Raw genomic sequence first — 21,132 nt, forward strand, 5'->3', positions numbered from 1 at the left:
AGTGAGAAATAGGGGTTTCGTTTTTTTTTCTTCTGCATATGAATATCCATATTTTCCTAGCACCATTTATTAGAGACTGTCCTTCCCCCAATGTATTTTCTTGGAGTCTTTGTAGAAAATAAGATGGTTGTAAATATGTGAACTCATTTCTGGACTCTCTCGTCTGTTCCACTGGCCTATGTGTCTGTTTTTATGCCAGAATCATGCTGCTTTAATTAACTACCTGTGTAGTATATGTTGAAGTCAGATAGTGTGATGTCTCCAGCTTTGTTCTTTTGCTCAAGATTGTTTGGTTATTTGGATTATTTTGTGGTTCCATGAGAATTTTAGGATTTTTTTTTCTATTTTTATTTTTTACTTTTATTTTAGCTTCCCAGAGGGTACAGTTTTTTACATGGATAAATTGCATGCCACTGAGGTTTGGTGAAGGGATGATCCAGTGGCCCGGTTAGAGAGCTAGTACCAGACAGGAAGTTTTTCAACCCATGGCCCCCATAGTAGTAGTCCCCAGTGTCTGTTGTTGCCATCTTCATGTCCATGTTTACCGAGTGTGTAGCTCCTGCTTATAAATGAGAACCTGCAGTGTTTGCAAGTTTTCTATTCCTGAATTAGTTTGCTTAGGATGATGGCCTCCAGCTGCATCTGTATTGCTGCAAAGGACATGATTTTTCTTTTTTATGGCTGTGTAGTATTTTACAGTGTATATGTACCTCATTTTTCTTTATTCAGTCCACCATTGATGGGCATCTAGCTTGATTCTATGTTTTTGCTGTTGTGAATAGTGCCATGATGAACACATGAATACATGTGTCTTCTGTGAAGATTGCTATTGGTATTTTGATAAGGATTGCATTAAATCTGTAGATCACTTTGGGTAGTATAGACATTTAAACTATCTTATTTTTTCCAAGCGTGAACATGGAATATCTTTTTATTGTTTTGTGTCCTCTTCAATTTCTTTCATCAGTGTGTTATAGTTTTGATTGTAAAAATATTTTATCTCTTTGGTTAAATTTATTTATAGGTATTTTTTGGTAGCTACTTTAAATGAAAAATGCTTTTTTATTTCTTCTTCAGATTGTTCACTATTGGCATATAGACATGCCACTAATATTTGTATGTTGATGTTGCATCCTGCAAATTTCCTGAATTCATTTATCATTTTCTACAGTTTTTTTTTGGGGGGGGGGTAGAATCTTTAGATTTTTCTAAATAGATTATTATGTCATCTGCAAACAAGTTCAATTTGACTCTTCCTTTCCAATTTGGATGCCCTTTATTACTTTCTCTTGCCTAATTTCTCTGGCTAGAACTTCCAGTACCATGGTGAATAAAAATGGTGAAAGTGGGCAACATTACCTTATTCCATATCTTAGAAGAAAAGGATTTCAATTTTTCCCTATTCAGTAAAATGTCAGCTGTGGATTTGTTCATATATGGCCTTATTATGTTGACAGACATTTCTTATATAACTAATTTGTCGAGAATTTTTATTATTAAGTGATGTTGAATTTTATCAAATACTTTTTCTGCATCTATTGAAATGATCATATCGTTTTTGTTCTTCATTATGTTGATGTGGTATTAAACCATCCTTGAATCCCTGAGATAAATCCCAATGGATTGTAGTTAAAAATCTTTTTGATGTACTGTGGAATTTGGTTTGCCAGTATTTTGTTGAGGATTTTTGCATTTATGTTTATCAGGGATATTGGCTTGTAGCTTTCTTTTTTGTTGTGTCCTTGTGTGGTTTTTGTATCAGGATAATGATGGCTTTGTAGAATGAATTTGGAAGAATTCACTTCTCTTCAATTTTTTGGAATAGTTTGAGAATAATTAATACTGGTCTTCTTTAAAAGTCCAGTAGAATTCAGCAGTGAATTCATCTGATCCAGGACGTTTCTTTGTTGAGAGATTTTTATTACTGATTCAATCTTTTTACCCATTATTGGTGTGTTCAGGCTTTCTATTTCTTTATGGTTCAATCTCAGTAGGTTATATGTATTCAGGAAATTATCCATTTATTCTAGATTTCCCAATCCACTGGCATATAGTTATTCACAATGGTCCTCTGTATTTCTGTGGTATCAATTGTGGTGCCTTTTTTTCATCTCTGATTTTATTTATTTGGGTCTTCTCTCTTTTTTTCTTAGCTTGTCTAGTTAAAGCTGTGTCCACTTTGTTTATCTTTTCATAAAACTAATTTTTTAATCTGTTTTAGTTTTTATTAGTTTCATATTTCTACTTTGATATTTATTATTTATTTTCTTCTACTAATTGGGGGTTTGGTTTGCTCTTGCTTTTCTAGTTCTTTTAGGTGCATTATGAGGTTGTTTATTTGAAGTTTTTCTACCTTTTTGATGTAGGTATTTATTGCTGTAAACTTCCCTTTCAGTGCTGCTTTTGCTATATACTGTAGGTTTTGGTATCTTGTGTTTCCACCTTTATTTGTTTCTCAATTTTTAAATTTTCTTCTTAATTTATTCATGGACCTATTGGTTATTCAGTAGCATGTCATTTATTTTCCCTGTAGTTTTACAGTTTCCAAAATTACTCTTGTTATTGATTTCTGGTTTTATTCTATTGTGATCTGAAAAGATATATGATATAATTTTGATTTTTTTTCTGATTTTGGGGTCTTATTTTGTCACCCAACGTATGGTCTATCCCAGAGAATGTTAGATGTACTGCTCGTAAGAAGAATATGCACTCTGTAGCAGTTAGATAGAGTGTTCTGTAAATGTCAGGTCCATTTGGTCTAAAATGTAGTTTAACTCCAATGTTTCTTTATTGATTTTCTGTCTGAATGATTGGTCCATTGCTAAAAGTGGAGTGTTGAAGTCTCCAACTATTACCGTATAGCAGTCTATCTGTCTCTTTATGTCTATGAATGTTTGCTTTGTATATTTGGGTGCTCTGATGTTGGATGCATAGATATTTACAACTGTCATATCCTCTTGTTGAATTGACCCCTTTATCATTATAAAATAGCCCGCTTTGTCTCTCTTTACAGTTTTGACTTGAAGTCTGTTTCATCTGATATGAGTATAGCTATTCTTGCTCTTTTAAAGACTCAGCCTTTCTTGATGTTGTGCAAGTTTAAGTGAAGACTTGCATATAACTGAAGGAAAGGTATCTAACTTTGTTCCCTAGGCCCTTTTCTTTCTTCACCTCTGTTTCTGCTCTGTACCCTATTTCTTTTTCTTGATTTAGTTTTTTCCATAGCCTTTTTCCAGAATGACAGCTCCTCATGGGTAGTGACATTATCTGCTTTGTTCACTGATTATTTCTAACCTTGACATAGTGCCTGGTGCATTGTAGGCACTCAAATAGAATTTTGGATGAGTGAATGAATGAATGGTGAATGAAGGAATTAATGAATAACTGAATAAATATCTCTTCATTGGCATATTATTTCCCCTTCTAGAGATATACTTAATCCATTGTATAAGATTTTTGAGCTCTTTAACTTCAATAATCGGGTCTTTCCATTTATTTATTCCCATGCATAACATCATGTGGGCCACAGCGGGTCACTAAACAGAAGTTGATTAATTGAATATATATATGCCAACCCCTGAGATACAATTTTGGCTCTCAGAATAATCTGTCATCATGCTGGCAGCCATTGTGATACTGGGAAGAGCCTAATTCTTGGAAATAACTTGACTGAGGCTTGTGCAAGGTATTGGGTCCATCTACACGTCCCCTCATTTGCAAGATGTACACAATTAACTGCACCCTGTGGAGTAGTCAAGATTCGTGTAATTCTATATACAGTGCCTAGCACATAGTTTGACTTAATATATGTCAACTTTTTGATCATTTTATGTTCTTACCATTTTATTATACTTTGTCGGTGATAAATTACAATGTAGTCCTACATTGTATGATATGTTTATGTAGTTCTATGTCTCTTTTATTCCAATTGAATTCTTCGTTTCCATTTTTTCTTTCTGTCATAGTCTATATTATTGCCTTCCATTCTTTCACATACATTGTTGAGTAACTGATATGTGCCAAGAACTGTGCTAGCACTGTGAATGCAAAGGAAATAAACATGGCCTCTTCTTTTGAGGAACTCATAGTGTAGCTGGGGAAAAACGGATCAGTAATTAGATTCTATTGTTGCCCAAGCTCTCAAAGAGGATATGAAGTGCTATAGGGACACAGGCTAGTGGAGCTAGCTCCTTTCTCTTACAGCTGACTCTCCCACAGTTCTTTTTACTTTTTATTTTAATTTTTAATTTTTATGGGTACATAGTAGGTATATATATTTATGGGGTACATGAGATGTTTTGACACAGGCATACAATGTACAATGAGTGCATCATGGAGAATGCGGTATTCCTTCCCTCAAGCATTTATCCTTTGAGTTACAAACAATCCAATTACAATCTTTACGATATTTTAAAATGTAAAATCCAGTTATTATTGACTATAGTCATGCTACGGTGCTATCAAATAGTAGGTTTTATCCATTCTATTTCTTATGTACTCATTAACCATCCCCATCTCCTCCCCATGCCCCAACTACTCTTCCCAGCCTCTGGTAGCCATTCTTCTACTATGTCCATGAGTTCAATTGATTTGATTTTTAGATCCCGCAGATAAGTGGGAATATGTGATGTTTGTGTTTCTGTGCCTGGCTTATTTTACTTAACATAATAATCTCAAGTTCCATCCATGTTGTTGCAAATGACTGGATCTCATTCTTTTTTATGGCTGAATAATACTCCATTGTGTATATGCATTACCTTTTCTTTAAATTCACCTGTTGATGAACATTTAGGTTGCTTCCAAATCTTAGCTATTAGAAAAAGTGCTACAACAAACATAGGAGTGCAGATATCTCTTCAATATACTGATTTCCTTTATTTTGTGTACTTAGCAGTGTCATTGCTGGATCAGATGGTAACTCGATGTTTAGTTTTTTTAAGGAAACTCCAAACTATTCTCCATAGTGATTGTACTAATTTACATTCCCATGAACAGTGTACAAGGATTCTGTTTTCTTCTCATCTTCACCAGCATTTGTCATTGCCTGTCATTTGGATATAAACCATTTTAACTGGGGTGAGATGATATCTCATTGTAGTTTTGATTTGCATTTCTCTGATGATCAATGATGTTGAGCACTTTTTCTTATGCCTGTTTGCCACTTGCATGTCTTCTTTTAAGAAACATCTATTCAAATCTTTTGTCCGTAGTTTGATTGGATTATCAGATTTTTTTCCTATAGAGTTATTTGAGCTCCTTATACATTCTGGTTATTAATTCCTTCCTAGATGGGTAGTTTGTAAATATTTTCTTCCATTCTGTGGGTTGTCTTTTCATCTTATTGATTGTATCTTTTGCTGTGAAGAAGATTTCTTACTTGATGTGATCCCATTTGTCCATTTTTGCTTTGGTTGCCTATGCTTGTGGGGTATTGCTCAAGAAATTTTTGCCCAGATCAATGTCCTGGAAATGTTCCCCAATGTTTTCTTGCATTTTCATAGTTTGGGTCTTAGATTTAAGTCTTTAATTGATATTTATTTGATTTTTGTGTATGGGGAGAGGTAGGGGTCTAGTTTCATTCTTCTGCATAGGAAAATCCAGTTTCCCCAGCACCATTTATTAAAGATGATGTCTTTTTCCTAGTGTGTGTTGTTGGTACCTTTGTCAAAAATGAGTTTACTGCAGGTGTGTGGATTTGTTCCTGGGTTCTCTATTCTGATGAATTGGTCTATGTGCCTGTTTTTATGCCAGTACTGTGCTGTTTTGGTTATTATAGCTCTGTAGTATAATTTGAAGTCAGGTAATGAAATGTGGTTTCTCCAGTTTTGTCCTTTTTGCTTTAGATAGCTTTGGTTATTCTGGGTTTTTGTGGTTCTATACAAACTTTAGAATAGTTTTTTCTATTTCTATGAAAAATGAAATTGGTCTTTTGAAAGGGATTGCATTGACTCTGTCAATTGCTTTAGCTAGCATGGGCATTTTAACGATAGTGGTTTATTCTAATCAATTAACATAAAAATTTTTCAATGTTTGGGTGTCCTCTTCAATTTCTTTCATCAGCGTTTTATAGTTTTCATTATAGAGATCTTCCACCTCTTTTGTTAATTCCTAGGTATTTAATTTTATGTGTGTGTATTAGTCTGTTCTCCTACTGCTATAAAGATCTACCTGCGACTGGGTAATTTATAAGGAAAAGAGGTTTAAATATGCTCATGGTTTTGTGGGTTGTACAGGCTTCTGATTCTCAGAAAACTTACAATCATGGCAGAAGGTGAAGTGGAAGCAGGCGCACCTGAACATGGCTGGCAGAAAAGAGAGAAAGTGAAGGGGGAAGTGCTACACACTTTTGAACAACCAGATCTCATGAGAACTCTATCGTGAGACAGCACTAGGAGGGATGATGATAAACCATTAGAAACCACCCCCATGAGTCAATCGCCTCCCATCAGACCCCTTCTGCCACACTGGGGATTACAATTTGATATGAGATTTGGGGATGGGGGCGGACACAGAGCCAAACCATATCAGTGTGGCTATTGTAAATGAGATTACTTTTTTATTTCCTTTTCACATTGTTCATTGTTGTTGACATATAGAAATGCTACTGATTTTTGTATGTTGATTTTGTATCCTGCAACATTATTGAATTGGTATATAAGTTCTAATAGTTTTATTGTGCAGTCCTTAGGTTTTCCCAAATATAAGATCATATCATCTACAAACAAGGACAATTTGACTTCTCCCTTTCCAATTTGGATGCCCTTTATATCTTTCTCTTGCCAGACTGCTGTAGTGAATACTTCCAGTACTATGTTGAAAAGCAGTGCTGATAGTGAGTATCCTTGTTGTGCTCCACATCTTAGAGGAAAGGCTTTCAGTTTTCCCCCATTCAGTATGATACTATCTGTGGGTCTGTAATACATGGCTTTTATGATGTTGAGATATGTTCCTTTTATCCCCAGTTTTGAGGAGTTTTATTATGAAGAGAAGTTGAATTTTACCAAATGCTGTTTATGCATCAATTTAAATAATCATATGGTTTTTATCCTTTATTCTGTTGATATGATGTATCGCATTGATTAATTTGCATATATTGAACCATCCCTGCATCCCAGGGATAAATCCCTCTTGTTCATGATGAATGATCTTTTTAATGTATTGTTGAATTCTGTTTGCTACTATTTTGTTGAGGATTTTTGCATCAATATTCATCAGAAATAATGGCCTGTAGTTATACTTTTTTGATGTATCTTTATCTGGTTGTGATATCAGGGTAATATTGGCCTTATAGAATGAGTTTGGAAGTATTTTCTCCTCCTCTATATTTTGTTATAGTTTGAGTAGAATTGGTATTAGGTTTTCTTTAAATGCTTGATAGAAATCAGCAGGGAAGCAAACAGGTCCCTGGCTTTTATTTACTGGGAGACGTTTTATTATGGCTTCAATCTTGTTACTTGTTATTGTTCTGTTAAGGCTTTGGATTTCTTCCTGGTTCAATCTTGGTAGGTTGTGTGTATCCACGGATTTGTCTATTTCTTCTAGATTTTTAAAATTTATTGGCATACAGTTGTTCATAGTAGCCAGTAATGATCCTTTGAATTTCTGCAATATTAGTTGTAATGTCTCTTTTTTCATTTCTGATTTTTATTTATTTGGATCTTCTCTCTTTTTTTTTGTTAGTTTGACTAAAGTTTCTCAACTTTGTTAACTTTTCAAAAAACCAACTTTTTGTTTCATTGATGTTTCATATTGTTGTTTTTCATTTCAATTTGATTTATTTCTATTCTGATCTTCATTATGTTTTTCTTCTACTAATATTGGCTTTGGTTTTCTCTTGCTTTTTTAGTTCCTTAAGATGCACTGTTAGATTGTTCATTTAAAGTTTTTTCTCTTTTTTGATGTAGGCACTTATAGCTATAAACTTCCCTCTTAATACTGTTTTTGCTATCCACACTATCCATAGGTTTGGTATATTGTGTTTTTATTATAATTCATTTCAATAAATTTTTCAATTTCCTTGTTAATTTCTTTATTGACCCACTAGTCATTCAGTAGCATATTGTTTAATTTCCACGTCGTTTGTGTAGTGTCCAGAATTCCTCTTGTTATTCATTTCTACTTTTATTCCATTGTGATCAGAGAAGATCCTTGATATTATTTAAATTTTTTGAATGTATTAATACTTGTTTTGTGACATAATGTGTGATCTATCCTTGATAATGACTCATTCTCAAGAAAGAGGAAGAGAGGAAGTGCTGAGAAAGAGTGTGTATTCTGCAGCTCTTAGATGAAATCTTCTGTAATTATCTATTAGATCCATTTGTTTTATAGTGCAGATTAAGTCTGATGTTTCTTTGTTGATTTTCTGACTGAAAGATCTGTCTGATGCTGACAGTGGGTTGTTGAAATCTCCAGTCATTATTGTATTGGGGCCTGTCTCTCTCTATAGCTCTAATAATATTTCCTTTACCTATCTAGGTGCTCCAGTATTTGGTTCATATATGTATAAAATTGTTATATTCTCCAGTTGAATTGACCCTTTTATCATTATATAGTGACCTTCTTTGTCTCTTCTTATAGTTTTTGTGTTAAAATTATATTGTCTTATATGAGACCGATGCTCTTTTTTGGTCTCCATTAGCACGGATTATCTTTTGCCATCCTTTTATTTTCAGTCTAACCATGTCTTTATAGGTGAAGTGTGTTTTTTGTAGGCAGCAGCTTTTAGTCAGTCTATGTCTTTTGATTGGGGAATCTAGTCCATTTACATTCCATGTTATTATTGATAAATAAGGACTTATTCCTACCATTTTGTTGTTTGTTTTCTGGTAGTTTTATGGTCTTCCCTCCCTTCTCTCTTTCCTTCCTTCCTGTTTTCCTCTAGTGAAGGTAATTTTCTCTGGTGGCATGATTTAATTTCTTGCTTTTCATTTTTGTGTGTGTTTCCATTGTATGTTTTTTGTTTTAAGGTTACAATGAGGCTTGCAAATACTATCTTATAACCTATTGTTTTAACCTCATAACAACAACACTGTTTCAATAAACAAACAAAAAAGAAAACTAATAAAAACGATATGCCTTAACTTTGTATCCCTGCTTTTAAACTTTTTGTTGTTTCTATATTTATCTTATTATATTGACTATGTCTTGAAAAGTTGTGGTATTTATTACTTTTGATTGGTTCATTATTTAGTTTTTCTACTTAAGAGTAGTTTACATACCACAGTTATAGTGTTATAATATTCTTTTTATTCCATGTACTATTACCTGCGAATTTTGTACCTTGAGGTGATTATTTATTGTTCATTAATGTTCTTTTCTTTCTGATGGAAGTACTCCCTTAAGTATGTCTTGTAGGATGGGTCTGGTATTGATTAAATCCCTCAGCTTTTGTCTGGGAGTCTTTATTTCTCCTTTATGTGTCCTTCATGTGTGAAGGATATTTTCATCAAATATACTATTCTATGGTAGAATTTTTTTTCCTTCAGCACTTTAAATATGTCATCCCAGTGTCTCCTGGCCTGTAAAGTTTCCACTGAGGAGTCTGCTGCCTGACATATTGGAGCTGCGTTTTATGTTAATTGTTTCTTTGCTCTTGCTACTTTTAGAATCCTTTCTTCATCCTTTACCTAATACTATGATTATTAAGTGCCTCGAGGTAGTCTTCTTTGGGTTCAAACTGCTCAGAGTTCTATAACTGATATGGTTTGGCTGTGTCCCCACCCAAATGTCAAATCGTAACTCTCATAATTCCCACATGTCATGGGAGGGACCAAGTGGGAGGTAATTGAATTATGAGGGCAGGTCTTTCTGGTGCTGTTCTCATGATGGTGAATAGGTCTCACAAGATATGATGGTTTTACAAAGGGGAGTTCCCCTGCACATGCTCTCTCTCTTGCCTGCCACCATGCAAGACGTGACTTTACCCCTCCTTTGCCTTCTACTTGGTTGTGAGGCCTTGGAGCTTGTGAGGCCTCCCCAGCCATGTTGCAGTGGGAGTCCTTTAAACCTTTTTCCTTTATAAATTACCCAGTCTTGGGTACGTCTTTATTAGCAGCATGAGAACAGACAAATACAGTAAATTGGTACTGGGAGTGGGGGACTGCTGTAAAGATACTGAAAATGTGGAAGCAACTTTAGAACTGGGTAACAGGCAGAGATTGGAACAGTTTGGAGGGCTCAGAAGAAGACAGGAAAGTGTAGGAAAGTTTGGAACTTCCTAGAGACTTATTAAATGGCTTTGACCAAAATGCTGAAGTGATATGGACAATAAGGTCCAGGTTGAGGTGGTCTCAGATGGAGATGAGAAACTTGTTAGAAATTGGAGTAAAGGTCACTTTTGCTATACAAACAGACTGGTGGCGTTATGCCCCTGCCCCAGAGACCTGTGGAACATTGAATTTGAGAGAGACAACTTAGGGTATCTGGTGGAAGAAAGTTCTAAGCAGCAAAGCCTTCAAGAGGTGAAAGAGGATAAAAGTTTGGAAGATTTGCAGCCTGATGATGCATTAGAAAAGAAAAACCCATTTTCTAGGGAGAAATTCAAGCTGACTGCAGAAATTTGCATAAGCAACGAGTAGCCCAATGCTAATCACCAAGACTATGGGGAAAATGTCAACAGGCCATGTGAGATACCTTTAGGGCAGCTCCTCCCATCACAGGTCCAGAGGCCTAGGAGGAAAAAAAGGCTTCCTGGATTAGTTCAGTGCTGTGCATCCCAGCTGTGGCTAAAATGGGCCAAGGTAGAGCTCAAGCCATTGCTTCAGAGGGTGCAAGCCCCAAGCCTTGGTGGCTTAAACCTGGTGTTGGGTTTGTGGTTGCACGGAAGTTGGAAGTGTGTGTGCAGCTTAGGGATTTGGTGCCCTGCATCCCAGCTGTGGCTAAAATGGGCCAATATAGTGCTCAAGCTGTTGCTTCAGAGGATGCAAGACCCAAGCCTTTGTGACTTACACATGGTATTGGGCATGTGCGTGCATGGAAGAGTTGAGGAGTGGGAACCTCCACCTAGATTTCAGAGGATACATGGAAATACCTGAATGTCCAGGCAGAGGTGTGCTGCAGGGGTGGAACCCTCATGGAGAACCTCTGCTAGGGAAGTGCAGAAGGAAAATGTGGGGTGTGAGCCCCCATACAGAGTTCCCACTGGGGCACTGCCTAGTGGCCCTAGTGAGGGCCACCATCCTCCAGACCCCAGAATGATAGATCCATTCCACTGACACTTGCACTGTGTGCCTGGAAAAGCTGCAGACACTCAGCAGCAGCCCGCGAAAGCAGCCAGGAGTGGGGCTGTATCTGATAAAGCCACAGGGGTGGAGCTGCCCAAGACCATGGGAACCCACCTCTTGCATCAGCAAGACCTGGATTCAGACATGGAGTCAAAAGAGATAATTTTGGAACTTTAAGGTTAAATGACTGCCATATTGGGTTTCGGACTTGGATGGGGCCTGTAGCCCTTTTGTTTTGGCCAATTTCTCCCATTTGGAATAGAGGTTATTTACCCAATTCCTGTACCCTCATTGTATCTAGCACTGTGTCTAGGAAGTAACTAATTTGCTTTTGATTGTACAGGCTTATAGATGGAAGAGACTTGCCTTGTCTCAGATGAGACTTTGGAGCGTGGACTTTTGAGTTAATTCTGAAATGAGTTAAGACTTTGTGGGACTGTTGAGAAGGCATAATAGGTCTTGAAATGTGAAGACATGAGATTTGGGAGGGGCCAGGGAGGTAAATGAATCATGAGGGCCAGTCTTTCCTGTGCTGTTCTTGTGATAGTGAAGAAGTGAATGATTTTATAAAGGTGAGTTTCCCTGCACATTCTCTCTCTTGCTTGCCTGCCACCATAAAAGATGTGATTTTGTTACTCCTTTGTGTTCCACCATGATTGTGAGGCTTCCCCAACCATGTGAAACTGTGAGTCAAACCTTTTTCCTTTATAAATTACCTAGTCTCAGGTATGTCTTTATTGGCAGCATGAGAACAGACTCATACAATACCCTTCTTGTACTTGGATATTGGTATCTTACTCTATATTTGGGAAGTTCTCTGATACTACCTTTTAAAATATACTTTCAAACTCTATCTCTTTCTCTACCCATCTTTAAGGCCTATAATCCTTAGATTTGCCCATTTGAGGCTATTTACTAGATTCTGTAGGTGCGCTTTATTGTTTTTTTTCTTTATTCTTTTGTCTCCTCTGATAGGTATTTTCAAATATCCTGTCTTTAAGCTCACTAATTCTTTTCTCTGCTTGATCCATTCTGCATTAAGACTCTGAAGCATTCTTCAGTATGCTAATTGCATTTTTCAGATCCAGAATTTCTGCTTGTTTCTTTTTAATTATTTCAATCTCTGTTAAATTTATCTGATAGAATTCTGAATTCCTTCTCTGTGTTATCTTGAATTTCTTTGAGTTTCCTCAACACAGCTATTTTGAAGTCTGTCTGAAAGGTCTCATATCTCTGTTTCTCCAAGATTGGTTCCCGGTGTCTTATTTAGTTAATTTAGTGAGGTCATGTTTTCCTGGATGGTGTTGATGCTAGTACATGCTCTTTGGTGCATGGACATTGAAGATATAGGTATTTAATGTAGCCTTTACTGTCTGGGCTTATTTGTAACCATCCTTCTCGAGAAGGCTTTCCAGATATTTGAAAGAACTTGAGTGTTGTGATCCAAGCTGTATCTGCTTTAAGGGGCTCCCCAACCCTAGTAAGACTGTGGTTGTTGCAGACTCATAGAGGTACCACCTTGATTGTCTTGGACAAGATCCAGGACAAGACTCTGGGTTACCAGAGACTCTTGTTCTCTCCCCTTACTTTCTCTCAAACATACAGAGTCTCTCTCTCTCTCTCTCTCTCTCTCTCTTTCTCGCTCTCTCTGTTCTGAGCCACCTAAAGCTGTGAGTGGAGTGACACAAGTACCCTTGTAGCCACCACAACTGTGACTTTGCCATAGTTGTGCTGACCTCAAGTCAGCACAGTATTGGTTCTTTCTCAAGGCCTGCTGAAACCACTCCATGCTACCTGTCTGCTCAAGGCCCTGGGCTCTACAGTCAGCAAGTGGCAAAGCCAGCCAGGTCTGTGTTCTTGCCTTCAGGACAGCAAGGTCTCCCAGAGCCCTGTGTGGATTTGGAAGTTCCATCTGGGAGTCAATGACTAGAGTCAAAAAACTTAGAAGTCTGCCTGGTGTTTTATCATACTGCAGCTGAGCTGGCACTCAAACCACAAGATGCAGTCCTTCACACACTTTCCCCCTTTCCAAAGGGCACCCATCAGAGTGCCCTTTGGCATCTTTCCAAAGGTAGAGGAGACTCACCCCATAGTCACTGCCACCCTAGGCCATAAGGAGTACTGGCAGACTACCCCCGATGTTCCCTTAAGGCCCAAGGTCTCTGAAGTCAGCTTGTGGTAAATGCTGCCTGGCCTGGGACATACCCTTCAGGGCAGTGGGCTCCCGTCTGGCCCAAGGCAGATCCAGAAATGTAGTTCAAGAGTCAAGCTATGGAATCAAGGACCCAGGAGCCCATTTGATGTGGCCATGCTGGTACTTAAGACAAAGCCCCTTTTTATTTCCCCTCTGCTTCTCCCAAGCAGAAGGAGTTTTGCCCCATATCCACCACAGCTGGTAATCTGTTGAGTCTTATCTGAAGTCAGTCTCAGAGGCTCGCTCAAGGCCCTCAATGTAGTACCTGTGTATCACTGTTGGTTATACAGGGCCCAAGGGCATTTCAGTTAGCAGGTGATAAATGCTGCCAGGACTGTGTCCTTTCCTTCAAGGCAACAGGTTCGCTTCTGGCCCAGGATGTGTATAGAAGTGTCCTCTGGGAGCTAGGGCCTGAAACAGGGGCTTCAAAACTCTGATGGGTGCCTTATCCTGCTGTGGCTGAGCTGGTATCCTAGATGCAAGACAATGTCCTCCCAACTCTTTCCTCTCCTTTGCTCAAGTGGAAAGAAGAGGTCTCTTTTGGAGCTACCAGCTGTACAGGCTGGGGTTAGGGGAGGTGTGATGCCAGCGCTCCCTTAGCTGCCCCAGCTGTTGTCCCAGTATGTTATCTGCCCCCACCAGTCCACTGTCTCTGGGCCTAGTTCAGCCCTAGGACTCACCTAAAAGTTCCAATCCTTATGATCTAGACTGCCTTTCAAGTTTACTTGGAGAAACAGTATCCTGTTGCCCTTGGTGGCAAGGCTTGTAGGCACTTAAGTTCAAACCCATGGAATCAGCGAGTCTCTTCTAGATAGGGCTGGTTTAAATGCTCCCTCTGTGGGTGGGCATCAGCTGAGTTTGATCTGGTTTTCCCTTCTATTCTAACAGGACAGCACTGAGTTCAGTGCCTCACAATTACTGTGTTTTCCCTCCCTCAGCACCTAGAGATGCTCTCTGCATCATGCCGCAGCATCTAGAGTGTGGAGAAAGGGTGGCATCGGTGATTCAGGACTGTTTTTTCTAACTCTACAGTGCCTCTTTCATCAATATGAAGTTAAAACCAGATACTGAGTGTTTACTTGATTTTTGATTCTCTGTAGATATTTGTTGGTGTCCTTGGTGGGGGAGGCAGACAATCGGTAGAATTCTCTATTCCTTCATCTTGCTCCACCTAGGGGCCAGAAACAGTTTACTCTCTCCTACAATTCTAATTAAAGTAGACCCAGTTCCTTCATTCTTTTTAGTCTTTCAGATGTTTCTCTTACAAAGAAAATTTTCTCTTTTACCTTTTTTAGTTACTTTTCCACCATTATGTTCTCTTGATGCTGTTTGCTTTCTTTCATCCATTCTCTAAATAAAATTTTAATTTAAACAAATCCATTTCCGGTTGCTTCAGAAATGTAGTCACAAAGTGGACATTTAATTTCCTATGGTATAAATGTTTTAAGACACTCACAGTGTACATAAAGTGAATCATAACATTGTGTGTAGCAGCAGATCACCTAGTCTCACTAACAAGCATAGAACCATGTACACAAGATGTAAAAAGAATCAAAACAGGTAGGTCTTAGAAAGCCTTAGTCCTTCCAGGGAAGTTTCAGTGAAATGTCAAAACTTTTACTATGACTCAGAGTTGACATAAAAAGCATTTTATTGTGACAAAAATTAAACACTTATTCACTTATTGAACGTATACATCATACAAAAGAAATATCAGTTACTATGACAAATATAAAAATAATTTTAAATTTGTCACTTTGGGGAAACTAGAACATATATAAGAGATATAAGAACCTAAGATTAAAAAAAAAAACTTGTCTGAATGTAACATATCTCCCACATATTTGTAAAACAATTAGAGGACAAAAGATAACCTGTGGTAATAAAATATCAACTATATTTTTGTTGATTAAGAGTTCCACATAACATAATGCTTTGAAAGACTCACTGCTCTAAAATACTCACCGAAGCATGTGACTTTTGTGTCTTATCTTGGAAGTAGTGACATGGAGGGTTTTATGTAGGAAAGATGACATTCTAAATAGAAGGTAATATGCATTTAAGTATAGAGACTACCCTTCCTTTTTTCACAGACATATGTAAGAAATTAATAACAGACAAAGTCAGGTACAGAAACAAAAACTAGGGGCCAAGTAAATACCTGACTGAAGAACTTATATTTCAAAGGTATTAAAAGAGGAGGCACTAAAGTTCTTTGAGTGACCTAATTATATTTTTGAAAAATATTCCATTCAACACTCATTTATTGGCTGTGTGTTATTGGTATATTTCTGTGCCTTGATGACTACGCTGTGAAAACATTGAAAAGATGGCATAGTCCTTTCCTTTGAGGAGCTACAGACTATTTGGATGATCTTGGCAGCTGTGTGCATCTTACTCTGGAGTGAGAAGAAATTAGAGGCATGGTATATAAGTCCCTAGATATATACAATGGATGATACTATGGGGAGGGAGCATAATTTCAGTGTAAATTAATAAAGTCTGAGTCTAGAGGGGTGACTATGAAGATAGAAAGGATAAATTTCATCTTACAGATATTATATGGCAAAAGTACACATGCTTGATGCACTTGGTGCATAAAGAAAGAGGATTAAAAAACTAACTCCATGTAAGCATCCCTATTTTTCATTCTGTATTAAAGATATAAGCTAATAACTTATTCATTAATGTATTCAGTCATTCAAAAGCTAATGTCAAACACCTTCCATGTACTAATTATTTGCAGAATCTACTTTCACCAGTCATCCTGCATAAGTAAATTGGTTTAGCATTATTGTCTTTTGAATTTGTCTAATTAGCAGTACTAATTTTACACAGGGAGAAAGATACAGCTGGTTGAAGTGACATACAGTAATTCATGATGGCTCTTACTGTACTGCTTATCCCAATTAAATTAAGACAGTAGCATTTACTTATTAATTCAATTTTTTCTCATATCATTTAGAAAAGATATCTTTTATAATTTAAATTTCTTATGCCTATTTTGAAGATAGGTGTGAATTTTTTCAGAAAAGACTTAATTGACTCTACTTTCAAAAGTTATCTGAAAGTAAAAGTAGGAACAGAAAACCTTATATACTTGCTGAAAATATTCTGTCATTTAATCTTTTTATGTAATTCTAAAACAGTGGTATAAATGTCAACCTGATGTGCAGGAAGATAATTTTATTTTTATGAAGGCTAGAGTTTCTATCATTTTAAAGTATGGCAATAATTAGAGTTTAGTTTCTGATTTTACATATAGGAATATTTGATCATTTTTATTGTGTTAGAGAAGAAATTCTGCTCCTAGAGATGAGGGATTAACAGAGTCCAGACTTAGCCTTCTGCCATAAGCAACTAGAAATCTTGACGAAATATACAAAACAACTGTGTTCAGACATTGGAAAACAGTACATGACCTTGAGTTCATGGAAGTAAAGGGAAACAAACAAGGTGAACCCTAAAATCACTCAGGCTTTCTGCCTGGAGACAGAAAGACAGAAATAATTTCCTGATGGTTGTTCATTTGAGAGAGAAAGCAAATGGAGCTTGGCCATCTTGCTAATTTAAGAAGACAGAATCAGAGTTTGGGAGGACCAAAACAGCTAGAATTTGTAGTGCAAAGTATGGAAGAAGATGGATCTATGCAAAAAAGGAGTCACAGAAATTAGCATAGGCATTCCCTTGAGTATTTGATTGAATACTAGTCTACATGTCAGCCGGCTGGAATTTTGAGTCCGGGTAAGGAACACTTAGTAGGGAGTTGGATTCCCAGAGCTGACATAGAGCCAGAAATTTTCCAACTTCCAGCAGCCGGAGTAGAGATATCTTGTTGAATACATAAAGAATTAAGTAAAAGCTCTTGGAAGGTCATGTCTTAATAATGAGGCTAAACTATTCCTCAAACAGTGACTATTCTAGACTTGCTCTAATAGTTTAAAATCAAAGCTCAAAGGGAACAAACTGAGCTGTAAGTTGCTTAACTGCATGCTCAAACAAAGTCCGACACTCATTTTAAAAAGGAAGAAAAATAAATCCGCACTCTACACCTTAATGCACACAATGTCTTGCATCTAGCCAAAAAATTGCAGATTTGACCAAGTAGCAAAATGTGTCACATTACCAGGAAGAAAACCAAGCAATAGAAACAGTTCCAGAAATTACATTGATGTTAAAATTAGCAGTCAAGGGCGTTAAAACACAAGGATAAATACGTGCTAAAAGATTTAAAAGAAGACACAAATATAAAAAGAAGAAAAATGACAATATAAAAAATAACATATTAGAAGTTATACAGCTGAAAAATAACATATCTAAGAAAAAAACATTTTAATGGATTGGATTAACAGCACATTAATTGTTGTAGAACTAAAGGTCAGTGAACTGAAAAACATAGCAATAGGAAACAGGCAAATGAGGCACAAAGAGAAAAAATTAAAAGCTAAAAGAAATGAGCAAACTCTCAGTTACTTGCAGAGTAATACCCAGTGGTAGACTATAAGTGCAACTGAAGCTCCAAAAGGATGGGAGAGTGAAGCAGGTCAGAAGAAAACCTGAAGAAATGGTGGCTGTAAAATTTTAAATGTAATGAAAATGTAAGCCCAAATCCATAAAGTTCAGCAAATCTTAAGCAGGATAAACACAAAGAAGTCATTACAATTAAGTTGCTAAAAACCGGTGATAAAAAAATTAATATCCAAAATAAGAAAGGGGTGATACATTCAGAAGAACGAAATAACAATTATGGCAGGCTTCTTATCAGAAACTATAGGTGAGACAAGAAAGAAGTAACATCTTCAAAGAACTGAAAGCAAAAAATAATAATAATAATCTTTAACCTAGAATTCCATTCCCTAGGACAATGGAATGACATAACATGCTGAAATAGAATATGTATATACGGTCAACTTAAACTTCCATACCAAGTGAAAATGTTATTTTTGAAATACTAAGGCAAAATTAATACTTTTTCAAACAAATAGAAGCTGAGAGAGGTCATATTCTCAGGATGGCATGGCTGTAAATGTTAAAGAAAGGTCTTCAGGAAGAAGAAAATTATACCAGGCCAAAATGTGGACCTAAACAAAGTAATTAAAAGAACCAGAAATGTAAATATATGGCTAAATATAAAATATAATATCTTTGTTATTTTAAAAAACATATTTCAGGGATAATTGACTGTTTAAAGCAAAAATAATAATTCATTTGGGAAGGGTCTATAAAATAAATATGTGGAAGTAAAATGTATAAAACTATAACCCAAAGGACGGGAGGGGAAAATGGAAGAATATTACTGTAGGGTTCTTACATTATACATAAAGTAGTATAATCTTATCTGAATGTACACTGTGATAAATTAGTGGTGCATATTGTCAACTTTAGAGCAACCACTGGAACATAGCAAAGAGGCCTAACTAGTAAGCCACTATGCAGATAAAATAGAATGCTAAAAAGAAGGCAAAAAACAAAGAACATATAGGACAGAAAAAAGAAAAATAAGAGATGATTGATTTATATTTAACCATACTGATTATTATGATAAATGTAAATGTACTAAACAATAAAAGGCAGAAATTGCCAGACTAGAGATAAATGCAAGACCAAATTGTGTGCTGTCTACAAGACGTGCACTTCAAATGCAATGTGTTTTTATGTTTATTTTTGTACTATGGAGTGTGAAAGTGTTTACCAAGCAAACTGAAAATGGGGGAAAGTTTAAACTGCTCAGATATTAAGCAGCTCTCCAGTAATTTTGAACTAGTAATTTTGCTACCAATACTTGTTATGATCTTTTGAATTCACTAGAGAAAGTCAGGCAGGTCAATACTTGATTCTTCTTTCTTAGCTATCATTCTGTTTTTATGTATATATAGTTGCTCTTGAGTGAAATTGTCTAATAATTCAGTTTTTCATAATTACAACAAAAATTGTGTAATTACTTAGCTTTTATGAATTAAAAGGTTTTATTACAGACTTTTTTAGTAAAACATTACTTGCTTTCTCAGAGAAGAAAAATGTATACTTTTTCTTTTTTGAGAGTAATAAATATTAATATAAACAAGGATTAAATTAAACTGCTTCATTTTTAACTCTGCAAAAAAATGTAGTCAAATAACTCTATAAAATGAATTATTATTGAAAAGCCTCCAAACCCAGCATGGAATGAATTGACAATTCCATCCAAACTCTAAGATAATCAAATATATACAAATTCACATTCTTAAGATTCCTCAGCATATAAGATTATTTTCATAGTTAGTCTTTTTTTCTTTATTCATACTCTGAAAACAAGTCCTCATCTGAAATAGAAGCTTTTCTGGGAAAACTATCTTTAAAATTCATGAAATATCTATGTTATAGGTTATACGGAAAGGAGAAGTGAGCTGCTGCTGGATTTGCACGGCCTGCAAAGAGAATGAATATGTGCAAGATGAGTTCACCTGCAAAGCTTGTGACTTGGGATGGTGGCCCAATGCAGATCTAACAGGTAGGAACTGCCTCACTTGGAAACCTTGTGCCTCACTATTTGCCTTTCCAATGTGTCCATCCCTCAAATGAGAATGATTAGCTCATGTCTTCTCAATGTTAATTTACAATGCACACTTTTTAGTCCTCATGTCAAGGAGTATACATAAACCTCATAAGTTTTCTATAATCTATATTGAAAAGAAAGTTCATGTAAATGTAAATAACAATGAATTGATGTGTGGTAGGCTATGCTATTATAGAGTTGTTTTCTGTTTTTCTTTAAATTGTATTTGAAGGTATTTCTGGCCACCTGAATTTATATTTGCAATCATTTCTTGAACATCTACTATGGATGAGGCACTACTGTAGGCCCTAAAAATAAAAAAGTAAATGTCCCAGCTTTTATTTTGTATAAAATCTATCAGGGAAGAAACATGGAAAAATATAATAAAACATAACATAATTATTAAAATAATCATCCTGGCTTTTATTTTGCTTAAAACCTATCAGGAAAGAAGCATGAAAAATATAATAAAACATAATATAATTATTGAAATAATAGAGATATCTATAAAGTGCATAAAGTTTGTTAAGCAGGCAAGAAGATGAAAGGAATTTCAGGCCTAAAGTAGAACACGGGAAACATGAAAGTTTATGACACATTTGCAGAAAACCATAGAACAAGTATGTGGGGTTGGTAGGTAGGCACAATGGTCCAGTAGGGTAGTGGTCAGAAATGAGAATAGACAAGGACACTGATGGGATGGCAGAGTGCTTCTGTGTGACATTCCTCTACATGTTTGGACTTTGGCTTTGAGCACAGGAGAACCACTAAAGAATTTTAAAGTGGTGAATGACATTATGATACCCGCATTTCTGGTATGCTTCTTGTAGTGGGATAGGAAGTTGTTGTATTGATGCAAGTGAGTTACTTGAAAAGGTGTGGATTAGGACAGCTACAGTAGGAATGGAAAGGAATAAATGAAACAGATGATTCACTAGTAAAACCAATGGAACTCAGAGGGATTGATTATATGAGTTTGTAAGTTTCCTAAGAGTGATGTTCATATAAATGAATTTTGTTTTTCACACATCTTGTTATGAGCTTACAGAGGAGAAATGATTCATAAAACTTTGCATAAATTTTAGGAGCCATAGAGGCTTTTTTTTAATCTGAGTACATAGACACTTTGTCATCTGAATAATCTAGCCCCTCGTCTTATCATCTTAGAAAGAGGGAGC

General features: G+C 36.2%; 1 protein-coding gene across 5 annotated transcripts in view; it reads left to right on the plus strand.

Moving 5' to 3' along the window:
- The window catches only part of GRM1 (glutamate metabotropic receptor 1), a 410,378-nt gene that overhangs the window by 339,973 nt on the left and 49,273 nt on the right, over positions 1 to 21,132 (plus strand). For all 5 annotated transcript variants that reach the window (XM_054685492.2, XM_009451747.5, XM_009451743.5 and 2 more), the window contains 1 exon segment: positions 19,783 to 19,909. In XM_054685492.2, the coding sequence (XP_054541467.1) occupies positions 19,783 to 19,909 (127 nt within the window).

The sequence above is a fragment of the Pan troglodytes genome, chromosome 5, assembly GCF_028858775.2.
Source record: "Pan troglodytes isolate AG18354 chromosome 5, NHGRI_mPanTro3-v2.0_pri, whole genome shotgun sequence".
NCBI classification, from domain to species: domain Eukaryota; kingdom Metazoa; phylum Chordata; class Mammalia; order Primates; family Hominidae; genus Pan; species Pan troglodytes.